At 46.2% G+C, this 24756-nt stretch overlaps 1 protein-coding gene across 3 annotated transcripts in view; it reads left to right on the forward strand.

Annotated features, from left to right (window-relative positions):
* The window catches only part of LOC126194703 (A disintegrin and metalloproteinase with thrombospondin motifs 16), a 504959-nt gene that overhangs the window by 275442 nt on the left and 204761 nt on the right, over positions 1 to 24756 (forward strand). For all 3 annotated transcript variants that reach the window (XM_049932938.1, XM_049932939.1, XM_049932940.1), the window contains exon 4: positions 9716 to 9930. In XM_049932938.1, coding sequence (XP_049788895.1) covers positions 9716 to 9930 — 215 coding nt within the window. The remainder of the gene's footprint in view (positions 1 to 9715; positions 9931 to 24756) is intronic.

The following is a 24756-nucleotide window of genomic DNA, read 5'->3' on the forward strand; positions in this document are numbered from 1 at the left end:
ATCTTCACAGTCCCATTCTTTCCTTGCTGTCTAAGAACTGAAGTGATACATGTCAAAGAGATGCCAGACAAATATCGAATAGGAAAAAATTCAGTGTATTAACTTTCTAGTCTTGTTGTGTTCTGGCGAACAGTACCATAACTCACTAGTCACAAGCGATTATTACTTAATGTCTCGTTATTTACAATAAGTTACGTATTTTCTCTCTGTCACTGAAGTTCTTCGGGAAATTAGGAAGTACGCGTCTGCAGAATTGATGGCAAAGTGATGTCACAAGCTTGTCCTCGTTCGTTAGCGGAGAGACCGCTGTGCTGTTACGTCACACATGTAAAGGAGTCTGACGATAGCTTCCTGAATTGCTAAGTACTGCCGGTTATTCTGATCTCATTTCAGACGGCGAACCGCTAGACGTGTCAGCAGCATACATCAACATATCTGCATCGCTAATGGTGCAACAACGCTGAATGTCGGCCTCTCGCAACTCCAGGAGTATTAGAGTACGATATACAGCCTGTGATGAGTGGCTTCAGAAAACCAGTAACGATTTTACATCTGTCTCCACCATTCTGCAAGAATAAGTTATTTCCAATGCATGCAAAATTTACATTCTGAAAGACAGATAAGTAAAATATTGTGTCAAGACAAATACATATCTAGACAAAGGTTAGCATCTTATTTTATGATTTGCAAGTTAATCCTGCTAGCATTTATGTACTCGTGTAGATATGGAGCGCCTGACGTGTAAAGATTATTTGATATGTTAAACATAAAGTGCTATGAAAAGAATGTTTTGGTTGCTTAATACTTTCTCACGAACAGTTTTCCTTAAGGGTTAAGATATACATAACATTAGCCTGTGCATTTATATTTTTTATTCCAGGGGGAAATCTAAGATGATGATTAATGAGTGCACGTCCCCTTCAAGGACTTCTTGTCTGCTCGCTTAACAAGTTCGTTCATTCAAGGCTAAGGAACATATCAGTCTACATCATTACGAACAGGGTCACTTGCCGCCCTCATCGCTCATTTCCTATAACCTTTTCGATAGTGATGATGTCCCGGTTTGGGTGCACAACGGCAATGTCCTTAGCGCCCGTACTACAATCTTTCTTGAGGAGCGGTCTGTGCCAGCGCTTTATGCTTCAGTGCCGCCAGAGAGTACCAGTCAGGGAAAATATATTGCCACCTGCAGTAGTAAGAGACTACTGAAAGTGGAAATAGTTGTATGCCCGAGGGAGGACTCGAACCTCCGACAGAGGGAGCCGCACGAACCGTGTCAAGGCGCCCAAGACCGCACGGCTGCCCCGTGCGGTCTTGGGCGCCTTGTCACGGTTCGCGCGGCTCCCTCTGTCGGAGGTTCGAGTCCTCCCTTGGGCATGGCTGTTTATGGTGTCTTTAGTGGAAGTTAGTTTAAGTTAGATTAAATAGTGTGTAAGCTTAGGGACCGATGACCTCATCAGTTTGCTCCCATAGGACTTACCACAAATTTCCAAATTTGACTGATACTCGTTATACAACGTTTGGTACCGATTTGAGTGTGTGACATCTGCAGGTTTGGGTGTTAGAAATCCGAGCGCTATCATCCACTGATTTCCATCCAACACCTCACAATAGAGGTATGCTGAAAAATAAGGCTGGAATCATCGGCGGCTGACATTTGTGATATTCGCAGATGAAATTTGGTTTACTGCAACGCCTAATACAGTAGTTTTAATAAATCGACATACAGCTATTGGACCAAATCAGTATTTTTCGAAAATAAAGACATAATATTCTCTAGATGTTAATGTGGTCCCTTAATGTCCTTGTAGCCGTGTTAGTAACAACTACAATACTGTATGCGACTGTACTCTACAACATATCAAACACTGTATTTTCACGACGTACTATGTTGGATCCGAGCGAATGTTGTGTATTTAGAGTGAATTTGATTTTTCACAGCTTGTTCACTTTTGCTATCCCATGTGAGGGAAAATTACAGTGTAACGTCCTGTCGACAGCTAAGTCATTAGAGATGGAAGAGTTCGTATTAGGGAAGGATCGGGGAAGGAAATCGGCCGTGTCCTTTTCAAAGGAACCATCCAGACATTTGGCTTAAGCGATTTGGGGAAATCACGGGAAACCTAAATCTGGATTTGAACCGTCGTCCTCACGAAGGCAAGCGCCTCACATCATCAGGAGTGGCGTGACGTCCGCTCTAGATCATAGTCGATGTCTTCCCATGTTCTCATGTTCCGGTGTGTTGCACAGTTTGGATCGTTCATCCATTGATGGCAGCCTTTACTCTTTCGTATTCGCGATCTCATCTGAACCACCTTAGATATGCAGATGGTATTGCTCTGCTTGCCTGGACTGCGTAGGGAACTCGGCAAAGAGTGGACGAACTGAACAGGGCCAGCCAGCAGGTGTCTTTCTGGAGTTGGGCGGCGCCAGACGCTTTAGCATTTTCCAGCGCCGCTTGCGCCCTTCCAGCCACTGCGACCTCGCGCAGGCCTTGGCAGCTTCCTCGCCTTCGGCGCCGATAGACGAGCGCAGTTCCCGTTCTTTGAGCTCCTGATCGGCGATGAGGCAAAGTGCCTTCCTGGCTAGCACCGAATAGCTTTCGCAGGTAGCTAGGCACCCACGTCTGTTGTTACTTGATTCCACAGTTTCATAAATTTTTCCTTCATCTATATTCATCAAACTGACGTCTCGTGATCACTTAATCCATGTGATTGCAACTTTCTTATTGTAAAACGGTATCGGTAATCTTGCGAATGATCCAGTTTTGCTGTTGTAAATGTTTCGATTTTGGTAGGAAGAACGTTTTTCAAATCTACTATTTTTCTCCGATCGTTGAAATCCTGTTCGCTTTGTCTATAATTACTTCTGCAGCTTGTTCACAAGTGTCACAAATGGGGTTTCCATTTTCGTACCTTGCCGTATCCTGGAAGTTTTATGCATGTATTTAACTCAGTACGGAGACGGTCCGCCGTCTAGTGGACGATCGTTGATCAGCCTCACTATTATCATCAGTAGCTTGAAAGGTAGGGGGTGGGTGCATAATTGCTGCATGTCAGGCGGACATGAGAGGGAGCGATTGTTAGAATAAGTAGTGTGTACGCCTAGGAACCGATGACCTCAGCAGTTTGGTTCTATTTGGCTTACCACAAATTTTTAAAAAAATTCTACTTTTGAACTTCGTGAAGTCAACAGTAAGGTGATCCCATCTTGTGGAATTTGCTACCCACTCACGTTACAGATAGCTTTGTGGCTTGATACCTTACAGAAAGTACATTGTACATATATTTTGTAAAATTTTAGTACAAAAATCAACTAACGGGAGTAAACAGGCTAAAAATGTCGCTGTACGTCTACGTCGTTGCGTTTGTACTGAAGAAGCTCATCGTTTGGTCACACGATGCTTTATGACCCCGTTCTAGCCCATCCCATCACAGAAAAGCTCATTTCGTCAGTGGCAACTGAACGAGACTTACCTGCGTCAGTGAACTTAAACAAACGAAGTTCCTTGTACCAGTTGAGGATGAACCACAAAATTACCTAAGTTACAGATTCTTATCAAAACGAAAACGAAGTCTTTCTCCACAGTATTTAGTGACGTGTCAAATATACACTCCTGGAAATTGAAATAAGAACACCGTGAATTCATTGTCCCAGGAAGGGGAAACTTTATTGACACATTCCTGGGGTCAGATACATCTCATGATCACACTGACAGAACCACAGGCACATAGACACAGGCAACAGAGCATGCACAATGTCGGCACTAGTACAGTGTATATCCACCTTTCGCAGCAATGCAGGCTGCTATTCTCCCATGGAGACGATCGTAGAGATGCTGGATGTAGTCCTGTGGAACGGCTTGCCATGCCATTTCCACCTGGCGCCTCAGTTGGACCAGCGTTCGTGCTGGACGTGCAGACCGCGTGAGACGACGCTTCATCCAGTCCCAAACATGCTCAATGGGGGACAGATCCGGAGATCTTGCTGGCCAGGGTAGTTGACTTACACCTTCTAGAGCACGTTGGGTGGCACGGGATACATGCGGACGTGCATTGTCCTGTTGGAACAGCAACTTCCCTTGCCGGTCTAGGAATGGTAGAACGATGGGTTCGATGACGGTTTGGATGTACCGTGCACTATTCAGTGTCCCCTCGACGATCACCAGTGGTGTACGGCCAGTGTAGGAGATCGCTCCCCACACCATGATGCCGGGTGTTGGCCCTGTGTGCCTCGGTCGTATGCAGTCCTGATTGTGGCGCTCACCTGCACGGCGCCAAACACGCATACGACCATCATTGGCACCAAGGCAGAAGCGACTCTCATCGCTGAAGACGACACGTCTCCATTCGTCCCTCCATTCACGCCTGTCGCGACACCACTGGAGGCGGGCTGCACGATGTTGGGGCGTGAGCGGAAGACGGCCTAACGGTGTGCGGGACCGTAGCCCAGCTTCATGGAGACGGTTGCGAATGGTCCTCGCCGATACCCCAGGAGCAACAGTGTCCCTAATTTGCTGGGAAGTGGCGGTGCGGTCCCCTACGGCACTGCGTAGGATCCTACGGTCTTGGCGTGCATCCGTGCGTCGCTGCGGTCCGGTCCCAGGTCGACGGGCACGTGCACCTTCCGCCGACCACTGGCGACAACATCGATGTACTGTGGAGACCTCACGCCCCACGTGTTGAGCAATTCGGCGGTACGTCCACCCGGCCTCCCGCATGCCCACTATACGCCCTCGCTCAAAGTCCGTCAACTGCACATACGGTTCACGTCCACGCTGTCGCGGCATGCTACCAGTGTTAAAGACTGCGATGGAGCTCCGTATGCCACGGCAAACTGGCTGACACTGACGGCGGCGGTGCACAAATGCTGCGCAGCTAGCGCCATTCGACGGCCAACACCGCGGTTCCTGGTGTGTCCGCTGTGCCGTGCGTGTGATCATTGCTTGTACAGCCCTCTCGCAGTGTCCGGAGCAAGTATGGTGGGTCTGACACACCGGTGTCAATGTGTTCTTTTTTCCATTTCCAGGAGTGTATATAAAAATCTCTTCGCTGTTGTGAATAGTCTCGCAATAGATAAAAACACCTCGTGATATTCTGCTGAAGTCAAAGAATGCCGGCACTGAATCCAAAGGAATTTGGCAGAAAATATTGTTTTTCTGCTATGCTACCGTAGATTTTCTTGTAACTGTCGTAACACCTGAACGTTTCCTTCTACAGTAAATTATGATTAACAGTTTATTAGGCACGATATTTATGTAACGACGCTCGTCGCACATTTCAAAGAAAGGTTAGATATCAGCTTCCTGTCACTACCCAACTCATTGGCTTAAAAATTCAGCTGGACAAAGATGGAGAACAAATCGGACGTGCTCTTGGCCAAGGAAGCTGTATACACCAAGGACCGTACCACAAATATAACGCAAGGAAGATCACAAATTAGTGAAAATTAATAAATATAAACTTAAAAGGAATTACACCTAAAATATTTTCGTATCTAACCAATATGGTATGATTTCTGTCTGTATCTCTCTTATCTAAGGGCAGAAAGATAATTTTATGCAAATTTTATCACTCATTAATTCAACAACTTATTAGCTAAAAAATAGCCTCTAATTTAAGAAAGTATCCTTCAATTTATTGGTTGTACTATTGAATTGAAATGTTGACACTGTGGCCAATAGTTACGTATTTCGGGCGCGATGTAAGCTCTGCAATGATCGCTTTTCACAATCAGTTTTAGGTCATCTTTTGTAATATTTCATTTTTGTGGATTACTAACCTCAGTGACGACAAACACTTCCTTTATTGCAAGATTAACTTTCAGTCTTTAGTGGATTACGGCTCCTGTGACATTTACAAACTAATGAAATATTCGATCTACTGTATCTCTATTTCCCTGAGACGACTATTGCTAAAAGCGTTTACAGTCTATTTTTCACAATGCGTCTAGCGCCAGCTCCCAGAAACGAAAACATACTCCGTAACCTGACAAACAAGTTTACTGGAGTAGCATTACGAGAAACCTGCTCGCACTCCTAAAGTAACTTTGCGGTCAACAAAGGTCTTGCCATGTTATTATGGGTGTGGCTCGCCTACTTTTTACGTCATAATTACTGTATTTACACAACAAAGAAAACGCGAAGGTACGAAATAAGCAGGGACAAAGGTACATACCTAGAAAATGGCTACGTCGGTCGAGTATAAGAGGGAGCGATGCTGTACCTCATCAAAAGTAGAACCTAAAAAGTATAGTTAGCTGCACAGCCAAAAGTGTCACATAACTACCAAAACAAATTAAGGAAGCTACTGGATGTGTCAGCCGTCTTGTATGTATGGGCATCTGACGACGACGACATACCATAGAAACATAGACAGTGCCATTCGCGAACGGTACGAACGAAGACATGTCTACAATTTATAAATCAAATATCTATCAACTAGCTGGGTACTTTTCAGTTGGTACTAGTTTATCGATCGATTACTGGCATGTAAAATGTTTGCAAGGTAACAAGCGGTGGCAGTGAGTAGATTTCTTTATATCACACCTTGTCACTTGCGAGGATTCCTTGATGGCTGTAATTTACCAGAGAATGATTGGTTTCACACAATTATGAGAAGGCGTTGCCTTTCGTTATCGTTCTAACCGTGTATGTTTGTCCGGCTGCTTGCTGTAGTTGGATAAACACATAGCAAAATTACGTAATTATTTGAAACTCAACAATAGCGATCGGACAATCCAATACAGGGGTCAACAAAGTTTTTGATTCTTCTTGCATTACAGTCCAGCTGAGGGCAAAGTTGAAGTCACTAAATTAGTTTTACGCTTTCTGCAACACTCTTTCACTTATTAGTCTGCTCTTTCCTCATTTCTACAGCCCATTCTCTTCCTGCTGTGTTGGAACTGTCTTCGAAATTTTACTTTTTCATACTAGTATTTTTGTGTCATTATTTTCTTCTTCTAGGTCTCCTTGCACTTTTTCAAAATGTACAGTTTTTGTTGCAAGACTGTTAGGATTCATTCTATGGATACGCTCATGGGACAATAGTATTCTTACACTAAACTGGGTTCTATTCGCTTTTCCACATTCTTTCAGGCAAATACAGAGCTGGTTACCATTTGCTGATTTGTCCCTCCACAAGATCTGCAGTGTTTCGAAGTGCTAATATGATTGAAGCGAGTTGTTTTAGGAGTTCAGAAATGGGGTTTTCCTTCAATTTAAATTCTCATCACTACGGCAGCCAAAAATTTTGAAGTTTTCACCTTTCTCATTCCTTCCTTACCAGGTTTATGATTAGTGTAGCACATCTGGAGATGTAGAACAGAATATGTCGTGTCTTTTTTGAAACTGAAAGAGATCATTTGCAGAAAATCAACAATAAAACTTTTAAGAACATTATTTACCGTATTATATATGGTTGGACTGATTACAGTATTTGTGCCATCTACGAAAAGAAGTAATACTGCTTGCTGTATATTAGTCCAGAGGTCGTTAAAATATAAAGGGCGATCAGAAAGAGAAAAGTTTGTAAGGGTGTTGCAGGGTAAGTTGTGCTGAGAAATAATCGTTCAGAAAAAAAAGTCGATGCGTTGCGCCGTTTCCGAGTTAAGTAGCACTGAAGTTAGGGTTTCAGACTGTTGCGCGCGCAATTTCGAGCGGTCCGCCAGATAGCGTAGATGATGGCGCACGAGGCTGCTCAGCGTTTGGCTCATGTTGGTGTCTTACTGAGGTCCGAAGTCCAATTATTGGTTTTACGAAGCTAAGAGAATACGTTTGGCGACACCGTCTCTGGTGGGTCCCATGAATTTGCGCGCAACGGCATGATTGGCTAACTTCGGAAACGGTGCAGAATACCTCATTTTTTCTTAACAATTATTTTTGAGTTCAACATTACCCGCAAAAACGTTACAAGCATTTCAAATTGTTTCTGACCACCCTGTATAGTTAACGCTAGTGGACCTAGAATAGAACTTAGTGGAACTCCACAAGTGACTTGTCCGCGGTTACAACTACACTACTGGCCATAGCCGGCCGAAGTGGCCGTGCGGTTAAAGGCGCTGCAGTCTGGAACCGCAAGACCGCTACGGTCGCAGGTTCGAATCCTGCCTCGGGCATGGATGTTTGTGATGTCCTTAGGTTAGTTAGGTTTAACTAGTTCTAAGTTCTAGGGGACTAATGACCTCAGCAGTTGAGTCCCATAGCGCTCAGAGCCATTTGAACCACTACTGGCCATAAAAATCGTTACACCAAGAAGAAATGCAGATGATCAACGGGTGTTCATAGGAGAGATATATTATACTAGAACTGACATGTGATTATATTTTCACGCAGCTTGGGTGCATAGATCCTGAGAAATCATTACCCTGAAGAACCACCTCTTGCCGGAGTAACGGCCTTGATACGCCTGGGTATTGAGTCAAACAGAGCTTGGATGGCGTGTACAGGTACAGCTGCCCATGCAGCTTCAACACGATACCACAGTTCATTAAGAGTAGTGACTGGGGTATTGTGACGAGCCAGTTGCTCGGCCACCATTGACCAGACGTTTGCAATTGGTGAGAGATCTGGAGAATGTGCTGGCCAGGGCAACAGTCGAACATTTTCTGTATCCAGAAAGGCCCGTACAGGACCTGCAACATGCTATCGTGCATTATCCTGCTGAAATGTAGGGTTCCGCAGGGATCGAATAAGAGGTAGATCCAGGGGTCGCAAAACATCTGAAATGTAACGTCCTCTGTTCAAAGTGCCGTGAATGCGAACAAGAGGTGACCGAGAAGTGTAACCAATGGCACCCCATACCATCACGCCGGATGATACAGCAGTACGGCGATGACGAATACACGCTTTCAATGTGCGTTCACCGCAATGTCGCCAAACACGGATGCGACCATCATGATGCTGTAAACATAACCTGGATTCGTCTGAAAAAATGACGTTTTGCCATTCGTGCACCCAGGTTCGTCGTTGAGTACACCATCGCAGGCGCTCCTGTCTGTGATGCAGCGTCAAGGGTAACCGCAGCCACGGTCTCCGAGCTGATAGTCCTTGCTGCTGCAAACGTCGTTGACCTGTTCGTGCAGATAGTTGTTGTCTTGCAAACGTCCCCATCTGTTAACTCAGGGATCGAGACGTGGCTGCACGATCCGTTACAGCCATGCAGATAAGATGGCTGTCATCTCGACTGCTAGTGATACGAGGCCGTTGGGATCCAGCACGGCGTTCCGTATTACCCTCCGGAACCCACCGATTCCATATTCTGCTAACAGTCATTGGATATCGACAAACGCGAGCAGCAATGTCGCGGTAGGGTTAACCGCAAAAGCGACAGGCTACAATCCGACCATTATCAAAGTCGGTAACGTGATGGTACGCATTTCTCCTCCTTACACGAGGCATCACAACAACGTTTCACCAGGCAACGACGGTCAACTGCTGTTTGTGTATGAGAAATCGGTTGGAAACTTTCCTCATGTCAGTATGTTGTAGGTGTCGCCACCGGCGCCAACCTTGTGTGAATCCTCTGAAAAGCTAATCATCTGCATATCACAGCATCTTCTTCCTGTCGGTTAAATTTCGCGTCTGTAGCACGTCATCTTCGTGGTGTAGCAATTTCAATGGCCAGTAGTGTAGGTGAGTGAGAGACTGCCGGACTCGACGAGTGTGAGTGAGTGTGGACGGTGCTGACACTGTGCGCGTGCTGTGTGTCGGTTGCAGTGCCCGAGTACGAGGTGGTGCGCGTGTGGAAGCGGCCGCTGCCCGCCCCCGCGGCCGGCGCCGGCGAGCACCGCGTGCTGCTGGCGGCGTTCGGCCGCCCGCTGCGGCTGCACCTGCGGCCGCACTCCGGTCTGCTGAGCGCGGGCCGGCTACGCGTCTGGGAGGCCACCGCCGGCAACGGGTCCGCCGACGTCACCTACACCGAGCTGCCGCAGGTAAACACACGCCGCGCCGCGCCAGCTGCCGCCACAGTCTTAAGGCTAAGCGCAAATTGAGAATCGTGTAGCACGCGTGACGTGACACGATCTTACGGCGCGACCCGCACATGTTGAGACGCGTGTGACCGGTAGCAGGAAACCCGCACGTGCCAGGGTCCAGTTACTGATCCACTGCTTGCCAAACTGACGATGTGTGATTCGCGAATTTAAGAATTACTATTGTTAGACTTGAGTTCCGAATCAGATACGGATACTAACGCTGAAGACGAAGTGCTCCTTCATTCATTAATGAATAAAAATCCAAATCATCAATTACATAATTTTTTTAAAGAAGAAGTAGTGGAAAATTTCAAACTCCGATTAGGATGAGTGATACTGATTTCACAAATTACTTCAGAATGACTGTTGTTGTTGTGGTCTTCAGTCCTGAGAATGGTTTGATGCAGTTCTCCGTGCTACTCTATCCTGTGCAAGCTTCTTCATCTCCCAGTACCTACTGCAACCTACATCCTTCTGAATCTGCTTAGTGTATTCATCTCTTGGTCTCCCTCTATGATTTTTACCCTCCACACTGCCCTCCAATGCTAAATTTATGATCCCTCGATGCCTCAGAACATGTCCTACCAACCGGTCCCTTCTTCTTGTCAAGTTGTGCCACAAACTCCTCTTCTCCCCAATTCTATTCAATTAGTTATGTGATCTACCCATCTAATCTTCAGCATACTTCTGTAGCACCACATTTCGAAAGCTTCTATTCTCTTCTTGTCCAAACTATTTATCGTTCACGTTTCACTTCCATACATGGCTACACTCCATACAAATACACTTAAATCTATACTCGATGTTAACAAATTTCTCTTCTTCAGAAACGCTTTCCTTGCCATTGCCAATCTACATTTTATATCCTCTCTACTTCGACCATCATCAGTTATTTTGCTCCCCAAATAGCAAAACTCCTTTAGTACTTTAAGTGTCTCATTTTCTAATCTAATTCCTTCAGCATCACCCGACTTAATTCGACTACATTCCATTATCCTCGTTTTGCTTTTGTTGATGTTCATCTTATATCCTCCTTTCAAGACACTGTCCATTCCGTTCAACTGCTCTGTCTCTGACAGAATTACAATGTCATCGGCGAACCTCGAAGTTTTTATTTCTTCTCCATGGATTTTAATACCTACTCCGAGTTTTTCTTTTGTTTCCTTTACTGCTTGCTCAATATACAGATTGAATAACATCGGGGAGAGGCTACAACCCTGTCTCACTCTCTTCCGAACCACTGCTTCCCTTTCATGCCCCTCGACTCTTATAACTGCCATCTGGTTTCTGTACAAATTGTAAATAGCCTTTCGCTCCCTGTATTTTACCCCTGCCACCTTCAGAATTTGAAAGAGAGTATTCCAGTCAACATTGTCAAAAGCTTTCTCTAAGTCTACAAATGCTAGGAACGTAGGTTTGACTTTTTCTACGGAATCCAAACTGATCTCCCCCGAGGTCGGCTTGTACCAGTTTTTCCATTCGTCTGTAAAGAATTCGCGTTAGTATTTTGCAGCTGTGACTAAAAACCAATTTTCTGTAGTAAATGGGGTCATACACCACACCACTGACTCAAATTGATGCAATGCACAGGAACAGATGCAACTGAACAAAAACTGGCCGTATTTTCGAGGTAGCTGAAGAACACTGACATTTATTTTCTTTATTTAAGAAATTATGAAATGTTGCACCCATGCACCTAGGAATTTTATTTTCGACCCACCGACGCAAAACGTATCCCAGAACGGCCTGCGTTGACTCGCTGATTCCATTAACTTTTCTTCTGCCATTGTGGAAAGTAAAGTATTGGTCCAGTTCACAACATGATGGTCTGTGTGTCGTCATTAGCTGAGAATAATGCAGGTGACTGGAATGCGCCTGCGTCTGAGGGGAAGAGTTCGCATAGTTGAAAAGCATTGTCATGAAAGTGGATCTGCCTTTGTCAGCAATACATTCAACAATTACATACATCAAATGACCACGCTCTTTCAGGGAACTCATACTTTCGGAATAATACCGACCACTTCATCATTTGTGTAGCCTGTTGCATAATTAGTTTATTAATGATGATACTGTTATACAACCACTGATATCTGAAATGCGTTTTTTCGTCACGACAAAAACAATAATTAGTGTGAGGTCCTCCATGTGAGTACTAAAAAGTTCCGTTAAATTTCGGTTACACGACAAATAATACAAATTTAGAGGTTGTAGATTCAACTAAGTACCTAGTGATTACAATTAGAAACAACTCAAACTGGAATCATCGTTCCATTTCACGTCGCTTTGCAAAGTTAAGACCAGATATTTAATTGACTTGACTGTGTGAAGCAGCACACCACCCCACTAATACCATATTCGACCATTACAGAATTCTTTTTCCCTCTAATCTGCATTTTCTTACGGTTTTTCTACATTTAGAGCTACTTGCCATTCATCACACCAAACAGAAATACTGTGTAAATCGTCTTGTATACTCCTGTAGTCACTCAAAGACGGCACTTTCCCGTACACTTCATCGTCATCAGCATTCTCTCTCACCCTGTCCGTCACATCAATTACGTATGTAGGTAATAAGAGCGGTCCTATCACACTTCCCTGGGACATTCTTGACTTTACCTTTTTCTCTGATGAACACTGGCCGTGCAGGACAGCGTACTGAATTCTACTGCTTAAGAATTGTTTGAGCCACTGACATTTCTGGGAACATATTACGTATGCTCGGACCTTCATTAACAGTCTTCAATTGGGCAGTGTGACCCGCCAGGTTAGCCGAGAGCGCTAACACGCTGCTTCCTGGACTCGGGTAGGCGCGCCGGCCCCGTATCGAATCCGCCCGGCGGATTAACGACGGCGGCCGGTGTGCCGGCCAGCCTGGATGTGGTTTTTAGGCGGTTTTTCACATCTCCCTACGTGAATACCGGGCTGGTCCCCGCATCCCGCCTCAGTTCCACGGCTCGCAAACATTTGAACACTTTCGCACTCTTCCATGGATTACACTAGTCGCAGACAGTTGGGGTATACTAATTCCGTCCTGGGGGGTACGGGGTGGCGACAGCAAGGACATCCGGCCACCCCTTAAACTAACATTGCCAAATCCAATTAACCATGCCTACCCTGCCTGACTGCAGGAAAAGGCAGAAGCGAAAGAAAAAAAGTGGGGCAGTGTGCCAAACGCTTTCTGTTAGTCCATGTGTATGGAACCTGCCTGTTGCCCTTCATCCATGGTTTGCACGATATCGTCCGAGAAAAGGGCAAGCTATTCCACCCGAGCGATGTTTAACACACGACTCTCACACTTCAGGAAGGAAAGATGCCAGTGCGCGAGACGGATAGGGAAAACCTTCCCAATTACGCGGCTGAACCTGCCGCTTGGGGTCTCGCACCCAACCACGCCGTACGCCTTTCAAAAATGGTTCAAATGGCTCTGAGCACTATGGGACTTAACTTCTAAGGTCATCAGTCCCCTAGAACTTAGAACTACTTAAACCTAACTAACCTAAGGACATCACACACATCCATGCCCGAGGCAGGATTCGAACCTGCGACCGCAGCGGTCGCGTGGTATCAGACTGTAGCGCCTAGAACCGCTCGGCCACTCCGGCCGGCCGTACGTCCTTACTTTTTTACTTAAATAGTGACAGAAGCAGAAAAATCGGCATATACACCGGCTCTGTTACACTCATAATTCATGCGACATAATCAGCACGGCGCAACACGGATGTTTCCTTTCGGCGAGTCGCGGCCCCCTTGTAGGGTGTTGCCTACTGGGTGTCTACTCTCAGCTCCACGCCACACCGCCCAGCACCCAGCAGGGCAGAGCAGAGCAGAGGAGGGCAAGAAAAGGCCGTTGCGAAAGCGGCGAGCGCGCCGCCGCCGCGGCTTATGACACTGCCTGGCAGCGCATTGTAACGAGTTTCACTTTTGTCGCGCCGCAGCGGCAGATGCAACCGCCGCGTCCCACTTGCGGCCGACGCCCGCCGCCACCTCCTCACACGAACCGTCTGTCCGACACTTCTCAAGCCGTGCCTCACCAAAAAAATCTTTCACTCCACCAGGAGGCTCGTGGAGGCCTCAACGATCTCTGTAGGCTTAGCTTGCTGTCGGGACGCAATTTATTTTCAATTCGGATTTCGTATTAGGGTTAGCTTAGGTTTCGACATGAGGGGAAGAGCACAACCCCGGAATTCCACTTACAGACGAGGGAAACCCTCCTAAAAACTCATCTAAGGTTGGGTTACTGATTCCATTTTTCTTTATTTTTGTTCTTTGTTCTTAGTGGTTTTCATACAGCTTATTTCTGCTCTGCCTTTAGTTGTTGTTTTAGATGCGCTGGCATATTCGTTATGTTGGCTGTTTGCATGATTTAGTCGCTTTCCCCTGGCTCCTTGTTAGTAACTACTGTTGAGTGTGCTGGGTACGGGTATTTGTCTCTCGCTCTTGGCAGTTGCAGTGGATATTCTGTTAGTAGCTTAGCTACTGTTTCATTGTTTATCAGTCTGTCTTTTTAATGGCTCTGAGCACTATGGGACTTAACTTCTGAGGTCATCAGTCCCCTAGAACTTAGAACAACTTAAACCTAACTAACCTAAGGACATCACTCACATCCATGCCCGAGGCAGGATTCGAACCTGCGACCGTAGTTGTCGCGCGGTTCGAAACTGTAGTGCCTAGAACCGCTCGGCCACCCCGACCGGCTAGCAGTCTGTCTACCTAGCGTTTCTCCGCCTGCTTAATCGACCTGTCGAGGATAGTTTCGAAGTTTAGTGCCGTTTGTAGGCATGTTGTTGGCTCATATCGGAGTTTTCCTGCAGTACGCACCATTCTCTCGTCTTCTGACATCATTCGTAATACTCGTGCTTCGTGACGTATGCACGTCTGCGCAGTACATTCCAGGATAGGCGTCACGAACGTTTTGAATATGTGCATCCTCATGGGTGTAGCTCCTCCTCCTCCTCCCCCCCCCCCCCCCTTTCAATGTTGTATTAGTATGATCTTGGCTATTTTGTTGTTTGCGGCCGCGATTTTATGTTTGGTGTTACCTATTTTGCCATGTTTTGAGCTCTTACACTCTCCCTCCATAAAGTAACTGCTCCGTTTTGTTTTTTGGTGGGTTTATACTAGAAGAGATTTCAGTATACAGTGACGGTTATTTGTGACCTTGATCGATTTGGGCGTATGCGCCACTTTTCCATCCGTTGTTGTGCGGTGGCTATGTGCTGATTCATTACCCGGGCGTCAGTTGTGGGCATGACACCAGAATCGGTGTGGTCGGCATACAGGCCCATCTCGTCGCTGAGTCCTATTGGTATTGGCACTTCGGCTGTATACAGAGTGAATATTAATAAAACCGACAAACTGCAGGGACGGATTCCTGACTGAAAAGGAGGAAAAAAGGTCCTATGAACATGTGTGCGGAAATGCTTCGTTGCCACGGTAGATGGCGCTGACGAATGAAAGTGCATCTGACCAAGTGTATTGCAGGCTGTGTGATTGACGCGGCATACTGTAAGCAACGGAATGGTACGGTATTCATGTGGGGAGCAAGCCAAGATGATGTCTGTGAACGGCCAAGCAGATGGAAACGGTCGAGAGGCAGCACGGCTATAACAACAAAACAAGTACCCTCACAGACACCAAGCACATCACACAACATTTCAAGCCTTTTTGGACTGTGCGTACACAAGGTTTGGAGCTGCTATAAAATGGCCTTTGATCGAAACCAGCGAGTTTGACAGTTCTTATAAACCTTAGCTTTTATGCTAAGGTTTATAAGAACTGTGAAAGACAACTTTTAAAAAAATATTACTTCATGATTGAAAATTTAACACATATTTCCATCTTCATTCATGTAGAAGATAAAGGGGTTCAACAATAATATGTAAACACCGCCAGAAACGCATGTATGAACACAAATGCAGATGTTAGCCAAGTCTGCAGGTCGCGTTGTTGCATTTTACCACGAACGTCACCTGTGAATACGTTCCAAGTGAAGGTCGTGCTCAGAACGATGTTCCGTGTAGTTGTGAGTGCATTATGTTCGAGCTCAGTGACTTCGAACGTGGGCAAATTCTAGCTACTTGTATGGTGGGTGCTTCCTTAATCAAGGTAGCCGAAGTGTTTTGGTGTTTCAAGAGGCACCATATCAAAGATTTATACCTCATACCAGGAAAACGGGAAAAAATCTTCTGCCAACTCATAACGCGGGCACATGTGTGTCTTGAGTCATCGTGACGCTTGAGACAAAAGAGTAAGAGGACGGCAGCTGCAAAAGTGACTGCACAACCGAAGGACGCACTCGGGAACCCTGTCGGCACAAAAACAACGCGAATAGATCTCCATAAGCCGGACGAGCTGGAATTCCAAAACATCACATCAGTGATGCACATTCCCGTAACAGCAACACGTGGTGCCGAAGCCATTAAAACCTGGGCTATAGAGCAACACAAGAACGTCATTTGATCGGTTGAGTCTTGTTTTACACTGTTTCCAACTGCTGGCCTAGTTTACGTCCCAAGAGCGAAACGTGGCGGGTGTCGGTAATGATCTGGGCAGCGATATCCTGGTGTACCACAGACCCCATGGCTAGTTTGCAAGGTCGCATTACTGCAAAGGGTTATGCGACAACTTTGGCAGATCAGGTCCATCCCGTGGTACAGTGTTCGTTCCCCAGTGGTGATGCTGTGTTCCGAGGCTACAGGGCCCTGTTCACACTGTTCGCACCGTCCAGGACCGGTTTTGTGAGCACGAGGATGAATCGTCTCATATCCCCTGGCCACCACGGTCAACGCTTGTCAGTGTTATTGAACCTTTGGGGTCTACATTCGAGAAAAGGACGTCTGATCGCTATCCACTTTCATCATCGTTATCCGGGAGTAGACAACATTCCATTAGAACTACTGACAACCTTGGGAGATCCAGGCGTAACAAAACTCTATCACCTGGTGAGCAAGATGTATGAGAGAGGCGAAATACCCTCAGACTTCAAGAAGAATATAATAATTCGAATCCCAGACAAAGCAAGTGTTGACAGATGTGAAAATTACCGAACTATCAGTTTAATAAGTCACAGCTGCAAATTACTAACAAGAATTCTTTACAGACGAATGGAAAAACTGGTAGAAGCCGACCTCGGGGAAGATCAGTTTGGATTCCGTAGAAATGTTGGAACACATGAGGCAATACTGACCCTACGACTCATCTTAGAAAATAGATTAAGGATAGGTTGAAATGGTTCAAATGGCTCTGAGCACTATGGGACTTAACATCTGCGGTCATCAGTCGCCTAGAACTTAGAACTAATTAAACCTAACTAACCTAAGGACATCACACACATCCATGCCCGAGGCAGGATTCGAACCTGCGACCGGAGCGGTCGCTCGGCTCCAGACTGTAGCGCCTAGAACCGCGCGGCCACGCCGGCCGGCCGCGACGTTATTCAATCTGTGTATTGAGAGAGCAGTAAAGGAAACAAAAGAAAAATTTGGAGTAGAAATTAAAATCCATGGAGAAGAAATAAAAATTTTGAGGTTCGCCGATGATATTGTAATTCTGTCAGAGACAGCAAAGGACTTGGAAGAGCAGTTGAGCGGAATGGGCAGTGTCTTGAAAGGAGGATATAAGATGAACATCAATAAAAGCAAAACGAGGATAATGGAATCTAGTCTATTAAGTCGGGTGATGCTGAGGGAATCAGATTAGGAAATGAGACACTGGAAGTAGTAAAGGAGTTTTGCTATTTGGGGAGCAAAATAACTGATGATGGTCGAAGTAGAGAGGATATAAAATTTAGGCTGGCAATGGCAAGGAAAGCGTTTCTGAAGAAGAGAAATTTGTTAACATCGAGTATAGCTTTAAGTGTCAGGAAGTCATTTCTGAAAGTATTTGTATGGAGTGTAGCCATGTATGGAAGTGAAACATGGACGATAAATAGTTTGGACAAGAAGAGAATAGAAGCTTTCGAAATGTGGTGCTACAGAAGAATGCTGAAGATTAGATGGGTAGATCACATAACTAATGAGGAGGTATTGAATAGAATTGGGGAGAAGAGGAGACTGTGGCACAACTTGATTAGAAGAAGGGATCGGTTGGTAGGACATGTTTTGAGGCATCAAGGGATCACCAATTTGGTATTGGAGGGCAGCATGGTGGGTAAAAATCGTAGAGGGAGACCAAGAGATGAAAACAGTAAGCAGATTCAGAAGGATGTAGGCTGGAGTACGTACTGGGAGATGAAGCAGCTTGCACAGGATAGAGCAGCATGGAGAGCTGCATCCAATCAGTCTCAGGACTGAAGACCACAACAACAACAACATCCGATCTTGTCACTATTCTGCAGGAATAATGGCATAAATGCGGCTTTAAAACCGCACAGTTATTTATCGGTTCCGAGAAGACTGGATAGTGTTTTGAATTTGAACGGGTTTCCTGCGCCGTATTCGGTACGGGGACATCGGAAGAATGTTTTTGAAAGACTCTACATCTATCGCCGTTTGAGTGTTGTATAGCTATGAGCGCACAGGTGTGCAGAGTCTTTCTTCAACCGTCCCTTATGATGCGGTCATTCAGGTGACGTCAAGTTCCAGTGTTCCCCGTCTCTCCCTCCCTTCCTTCCTTCCGGCAGACACGGCGGCGTGCGGAAGCTGGGGTTCGTCAGCAGGAAGAGCTCCGCGGCCAGGCTCCGCCACTTCCGCGATGCCTTGCCCCTGCCGGGCTGCGACGCCGGCGTCGGCGACGTTTTCACGCCCCGCTGCCCGCTCCGCCCGCCCCGCCGCGCCTCGGCCCGGCGCCTGGCACCGCCTGCTAGCGTAAAGCACGGCCCAGCTCAGCTTTCACTGGCGCCGCTGCGCTGACGCCGCTCGCGAAACCGAACCGAACCGAAATCGAAATCGATTTGGTCAGTGCGGCGCCGGCCGCTAGCCGTTTCTTCTGGCCGCAGGAAAAAGCGAGCGTCTCCTCGCCCCGGCGCGCAGCTAGGCCGGCAGCCTTCCGGGTGAAGCCACTGACCACGCTATGGGCCGGTGACTGTCCAGCTGTCCACCACTGTAGTCTTACACAGGGCCGATCAGGTGCGCCAGAAACGGGCATTACGAGACGGCGACTGTGTAGCAGCACAGGCAGTGTCTTACAGAACTGATGATACCAACCACTCACAGGTATTCAGTCAATTTACAAACTCCCACTTTCTCCTTGTACATCGCTAATAAGACTAGGCTACCATTTCTATATAATCTACGCTACTGGCCATTAAAATTGCTACACCAGGAAGATGACGTGCTACAGACGCGAAATTTAACCGACAGGAAGAAGATACTGTGATTTGCAAATGATAAGCTTTTCAGAGCAATCACACAAGGTTGGCGACGGTGGCGACATCTACAACGTGCTGACATGTGGAAAGTTTCCAACCGATTTCTCATACACAAACAGCAGTTGACCGGCGTTGCCTGGTGAAACGTTGTTGTGATGCCTCGTGTAAGGAGGAGAAATGGGTACCATCACGTTTCCAACTTTGATAAAGGTCGCATTGTAGCCTATCGCGATTGCGGTTTATCGTATCGCGACATTGCTGCTCGCGTTGGTCGAGATTCAATGACTGTTAGCAGAATATGGAATCGGTGGGTTCAGGAGGGTAATATGGAACGCCTTGCTGGATCCCAACGGCCTCGTATCACTAGCAGTCGAGATGACAGCCATCTTATCCGCATGGCTGTAACGGATCGTGCAGCCACGTCTCGATCCCTGAGTCAACAGATGGGGACGCTTGCAACACAACATCCATCTGCACTAACAGTTCGACGACGTTTGCAGAAGCATCGACTATCAGCTCGGAGACCATGGCTGCGGTTATCCTTGACGCTGCATCACGGACAGGAGCGCCTGCGATGGTGTACTCAACGACGAACCTGGGTGCACGAATGGCAAAACGTCATTTTTTCGGATGAATCCAGGTTCTGTTTACAGCATCATGATGGTCGCATCCGTGTTTGGCGACATAGCGGTGAACGCACATTGGAAGCGTATGTTCGTCATCGCCATAATGGCATAACACCCTGCGTGATGGTATGGGGTACCATTGGTTACACGTCTCGGTCACCTCTTGTTCGCATAGACGGCACTTTGAACAGTGGACGTTACATTTCTGATGTGTTACGACCCGTGGCTCTACCCTTCATTCGATCCCTGTGAAACGCTACATTTCAGCAGGATAATGCACGACCGCATGTTGCAGGTCCTGTACGGGCCTTTCTGGATACAGAAAATGTTCGACTGTTGCCCTGGCCAACACATTCTCCAGATCTCTCACCAACTGAAACCGTCTTGTCAATGGTGGCCGAGCAACTGGCTCGTCACAATACGCCAGTCACTACTCTCAATGAACTGTGGTATCGTGTTAAAGCTGCATGGGCAGCTGTACCTGTACGCGCCATCCAAGCTCTGTTTGACTCAATGCCCAGGCGTATCAAGGCCGTTATTACGGCCAGAGGTGATTGTTCTGGGTACTGATTTGTCAGGATCTGTGCACCCAAATTGCGTGAAAATATAATCACATGTCAGTTCTAGTATAATACTTTTGTCCAATGAATACCCGTTTATCATCTGCATTTCTTCTTGGTGTAGCAATTTTAATGGCCAGTAGTGTATTTATAAACTCCCTCTTTCTTTGTGTGCATCACTGTTCCCATTAATCACCACGCGTTCTCTTTGTTATGATTCAAGAACTTCGTTTCCGACTCCTGGTGATATGGTGAACAATTGCCACATGGATAACGGTAGACAAAAATGTTGTTCGTTTTTTCCAATTTAACTGGTTTAGACACATATTCCGACAACTGGTTAATGTGCTCAGTATGGGGTGTGACCACCTCTGGCATCAGTACAGACCTCACAACGATGAGGTATGCTGTAAACGTTGTCATCAATCTCTTGTTGAGGCAATAACGCCCATTAACTCGTCACGATACCTGACAGCTATTAAACCTTGCTGATTCTAACCTATAAGTTAATGAAGAGGTGCTCGAGTGATCAACATAATCCCTGCCCACACCATTAGCGATCCTCCTCGATATCGGACTTCCTTCCACAATATTTGAGTCCCGAAATCATTTTGCACATACCCTCCAGATGCGAATCCATCGAGAATCACTCTCCAGACTAAATCGGGACTAATCTGCGAAAATAACATTGGCCCACCGTTCAATCGTCCAGGTGGCATGTTAACGGCTCCACTCTAGACCTTCCCTAGACGCGTCAGAGGTACACATACAGCATGTCTCCGGCAATAAAGGCCGCTCTGCCGAAGCCTGCTGACACCTTTTGCCTCGATACAACAAGTGCAGTGTGTGCAGCGAAGTCAGATGACAATTGCTGTGTGGAAGTAAGTTGGTACCATCGTTTTTTTACAGCCAAATAATGGTCCTCTCTTCTGATGTCACAAGTGCTCGGCACTGCTCTAGTCTTCGTAATACACATACGAGAAACAACAGAACGATTCACATTAAGCCATCGGGCCACATCAGTTTGTGACTCTCCTGCTTCCATTCTTCCTATGTCCCTCCATCGCAGAGAGTCTGGTAGGCGTCTTCACTGTGCCATACTGCGCCGTTTGTGACTGTTTACACAGCCACTGCGGATTTGGTCTACCCGGCAAATACCACCCCGTTTGATAGATGCCCTGACGTCATCGTAGACGTGGTCGTTCAGATTAGTTTCCTGTTAGTTTCCTGCCGGTATCGTTTGGCATCAGACCTGATAGTTAATGACAGCACTGTAGGACAGACTGAATGTCCAACGTACACCCATCACACTATTAAAAGACTCTAACCGTGCGCTTTGTGATACATGCTCTATCGAGACATCTACTATTGTTGCATATGATTCCTAACAAAACAATAAACATTATCGAAATGACACTTGAAATTATACGCAGTTTTGATGAATGCTGCATTTATTGTGTAGTGACGGACGAAAAAGCGCTTGAGACACCCTCGCTGGCTCTGTAATGTGTCTAGATTTACTTCTGGAGGAAGTCTAGCGGATACTGCAATACACAAAAAAAGTTAGATCACTTTATTATTATATGAAAAATATAAAATACTTAACCTGCAAACAATCCATGGTCATAGTAATGACAATGCGTATTTGTTACCGTCGCTGAACACTAACTGTTGTCACCTTGCCGGCCGAAGTGGCCGTACGGTTAAAGGCGCTGCAGTCTGGAACCGCAAGACCGCTACGGTCGCAGGTTCGAATCCTGCCTCGGGCATGGTTGTGTGTGATGTCCTTAGGTTAGTTAGGTTTAAGTAGTTCTAAGTTCTAGGGGACTTATGACCACAGCAGTTGAGTCCCATAGTGCTCAGAGCCATTTGAACCATTTTTTGTTGTCACCTTATAAAATACAGAATGATAGTCGCATCTCAAGGTACAATTGACAGTAGACTTCGGTACACTGTTCTGGCTAATAGTTCTTTAGGTCGTTTCGGACATGATGAACTAAAACGATACTGTTATCGTTGGCGATGGTTATCCAGAGAGGTCAGCGGCGTTGCTGTCTGACGTAAGCAAGCTTCCGGCAGCAGCGGCGCATGGAAACTCTTCAGGGGCGTCTCCGGCGACGTCTCTCAATCGCTGCTGCGTTAGGCAGGGAGTGTTCTTACTTGTAGTTCCGTTGTGAGGTACCGACTTTGACATGGGACCTTGTTTTTCTGACGACACTACATACTGTGTTTGAAGATCAGAGAAAAATGTACCTACCTTGCCTAATGACATGAACGTGTGTAAATTCCTAAGGGGCCAAATTGCTAAGGTCATCGGTCCCTAACCTAACTTAAGCTAAGAACAACACACACACCCATGCCCGAGGGAGGACTCGAACCTCCGGTGGGAGGGGGCCCGCAATCCTTGACATGGGGCCTATAACAGCGCGGCCACTCCGCGCGGATTGCCTAATGTCACAGACGTTGAGTGTGAACTCCCTATATTAAAGTTATTTTGTTGCACCTTGCAGTTGTTGCATGGAAGTGTTAAATGATCCGTGTCTCCTGCAATGCACAAATCGGCAAACAAAGGGGCGTTCGTGCAGATACCTTGCATCTCTGTACCGATTTCGTTAATAATACACTTATTTAGAGGTGGCACTTTTTTTCAAGTGGGTTTTCTGAGGGTCTCCAGTACGCTTAGTAAACCGCCAAAATATCGCCGTACTGCTCACTGCCCACAGTACGCCATGACTCACTGACTTCTTTTTTGCGATGACATCCAGACAATTGAATGTTACGTTCTTAGGAGGAGAATACAGTGCCATGTAGGTTTTTCTGTGTGTTGCATATTGACACCCTACGTTGCCGCCATCTTCAAACCATCAGTACAACGAGTTGAGTACAACATTTTAAAAGAAAAGTATTTTATTTTTTGCAATGGACGTTATGTTTTGCCCATTATTACAACGCAAAACACAGAAACAACAGAATTTCTCAGGCTTAGGATGTAAATCTATTCCAGGAAGACGTTAGCCGGTAATTCCGTTGTCGACAGAAACTCCGTCTGCTCAGTCTCAATCGGTTCCTGGTTGTTATCAGTTCGGGTAAAGGCTGCCAGTATGTATCTCACCGTCGAAAAGTAGTGGAATCATTTGAGTCGAAGTGTGAAGACATTCGTAGGGACTTCAAAAGGTAAGTTACACAATCCGTCCTACGCTAGGAGTTCCGGGTTTGCTGCAGACACTGCCCTGCTGCGATACAGATAACAGGTGCATTACAGTGTGGACGATGCATGTGGAAATGTGCTCCAAAGTTTAAGTACGCGAGACAGTAAGATTCATGTGATCAAAATGTCGAAATTGCACACCGATACACCCTGAAATTCAGGCAGTTTAAATGGCTCTGAGCACTATGGGACTTAACATCTGAGGTCATCAGTCCCCTAGAACTTAGAACTACTTAAATCTAACTAACCTAAGGACATCACACACACCCATGCCCGAGGCAGGATTTGAACCTGCGATCGTAGCAGTCGCGCGGTTCCGGACTGAAGTGCCTAGAATCGCTCGGCCACTGTGGCCGGCGAAATTCCGGCAGTATGCAGAAGAAACGCAGTGTCATGTCCAACTGTACTGAAATGGTGCCAAAAATTTGACCGAGACCCACAGAAGTAAGTGAAACTGATCCCTCATACATTCCAGATCTTGCACCATGTGATATCCATTTCTTCTGGAAGCTGAAAAAAGATCGGGATGGGGTGATGAGATTTTTCCAGAGATGAGGACGTTGACGTTGCGGTTCTCGAATTACTCCGTGGCCAAGGAGTGGATTTCTATCGTCGAGTAATTGCACGATTGATAGAACGTTACGACCGTTGTTGACAGAGATTTAGTGACTATGCTGAACAATAGTGTCAAGTACCTGTGTCCTATGGAGTTTAGTGCAGCATTCTATAAAAGTACTTGGTTTGCCAAAATAATGTGCAGCTTACTGTATCTTACAGACTATAAAACGCACCTCAACTTTTAACCACTTTTTTAAATAACATTTTTACCATTTTTATTACTAGATTACAAAGCCAGACTAAAAAATTCTTAGTTTATAAAACCGAACTGGCATTAAAAATCACTGAAAATCGCCTTATGAACTTTGTTCTTCTTCTTCTTCCTCGTAGTAATTGTTATCCTCTTCATATATAAGATGGTCTTCACTGCCACCGAGAGTGTTACTTATGCCGCACCTCTTACAATATTTAACAATAACGTCTTCTCTGACTCTAGACCACGACCGTTTTTACACTGGCACAGTT

The sequence above is a fragment of the Schistocerca nitens genome, chromosome 7 (genome assembly GCF_023898315.1).
Source record: "Schistocerca nitens isolate TAMUIC-IGC-003100 chromosome 7, iqSchNite1.1, whole genome shotgun sequence".
Lineage (NCBI taxonomy): Eukaryota > Metazoa > Arthropoda > Insecta > Orthoptera > Acrididae > Schistocerca > Schistocerca nitens.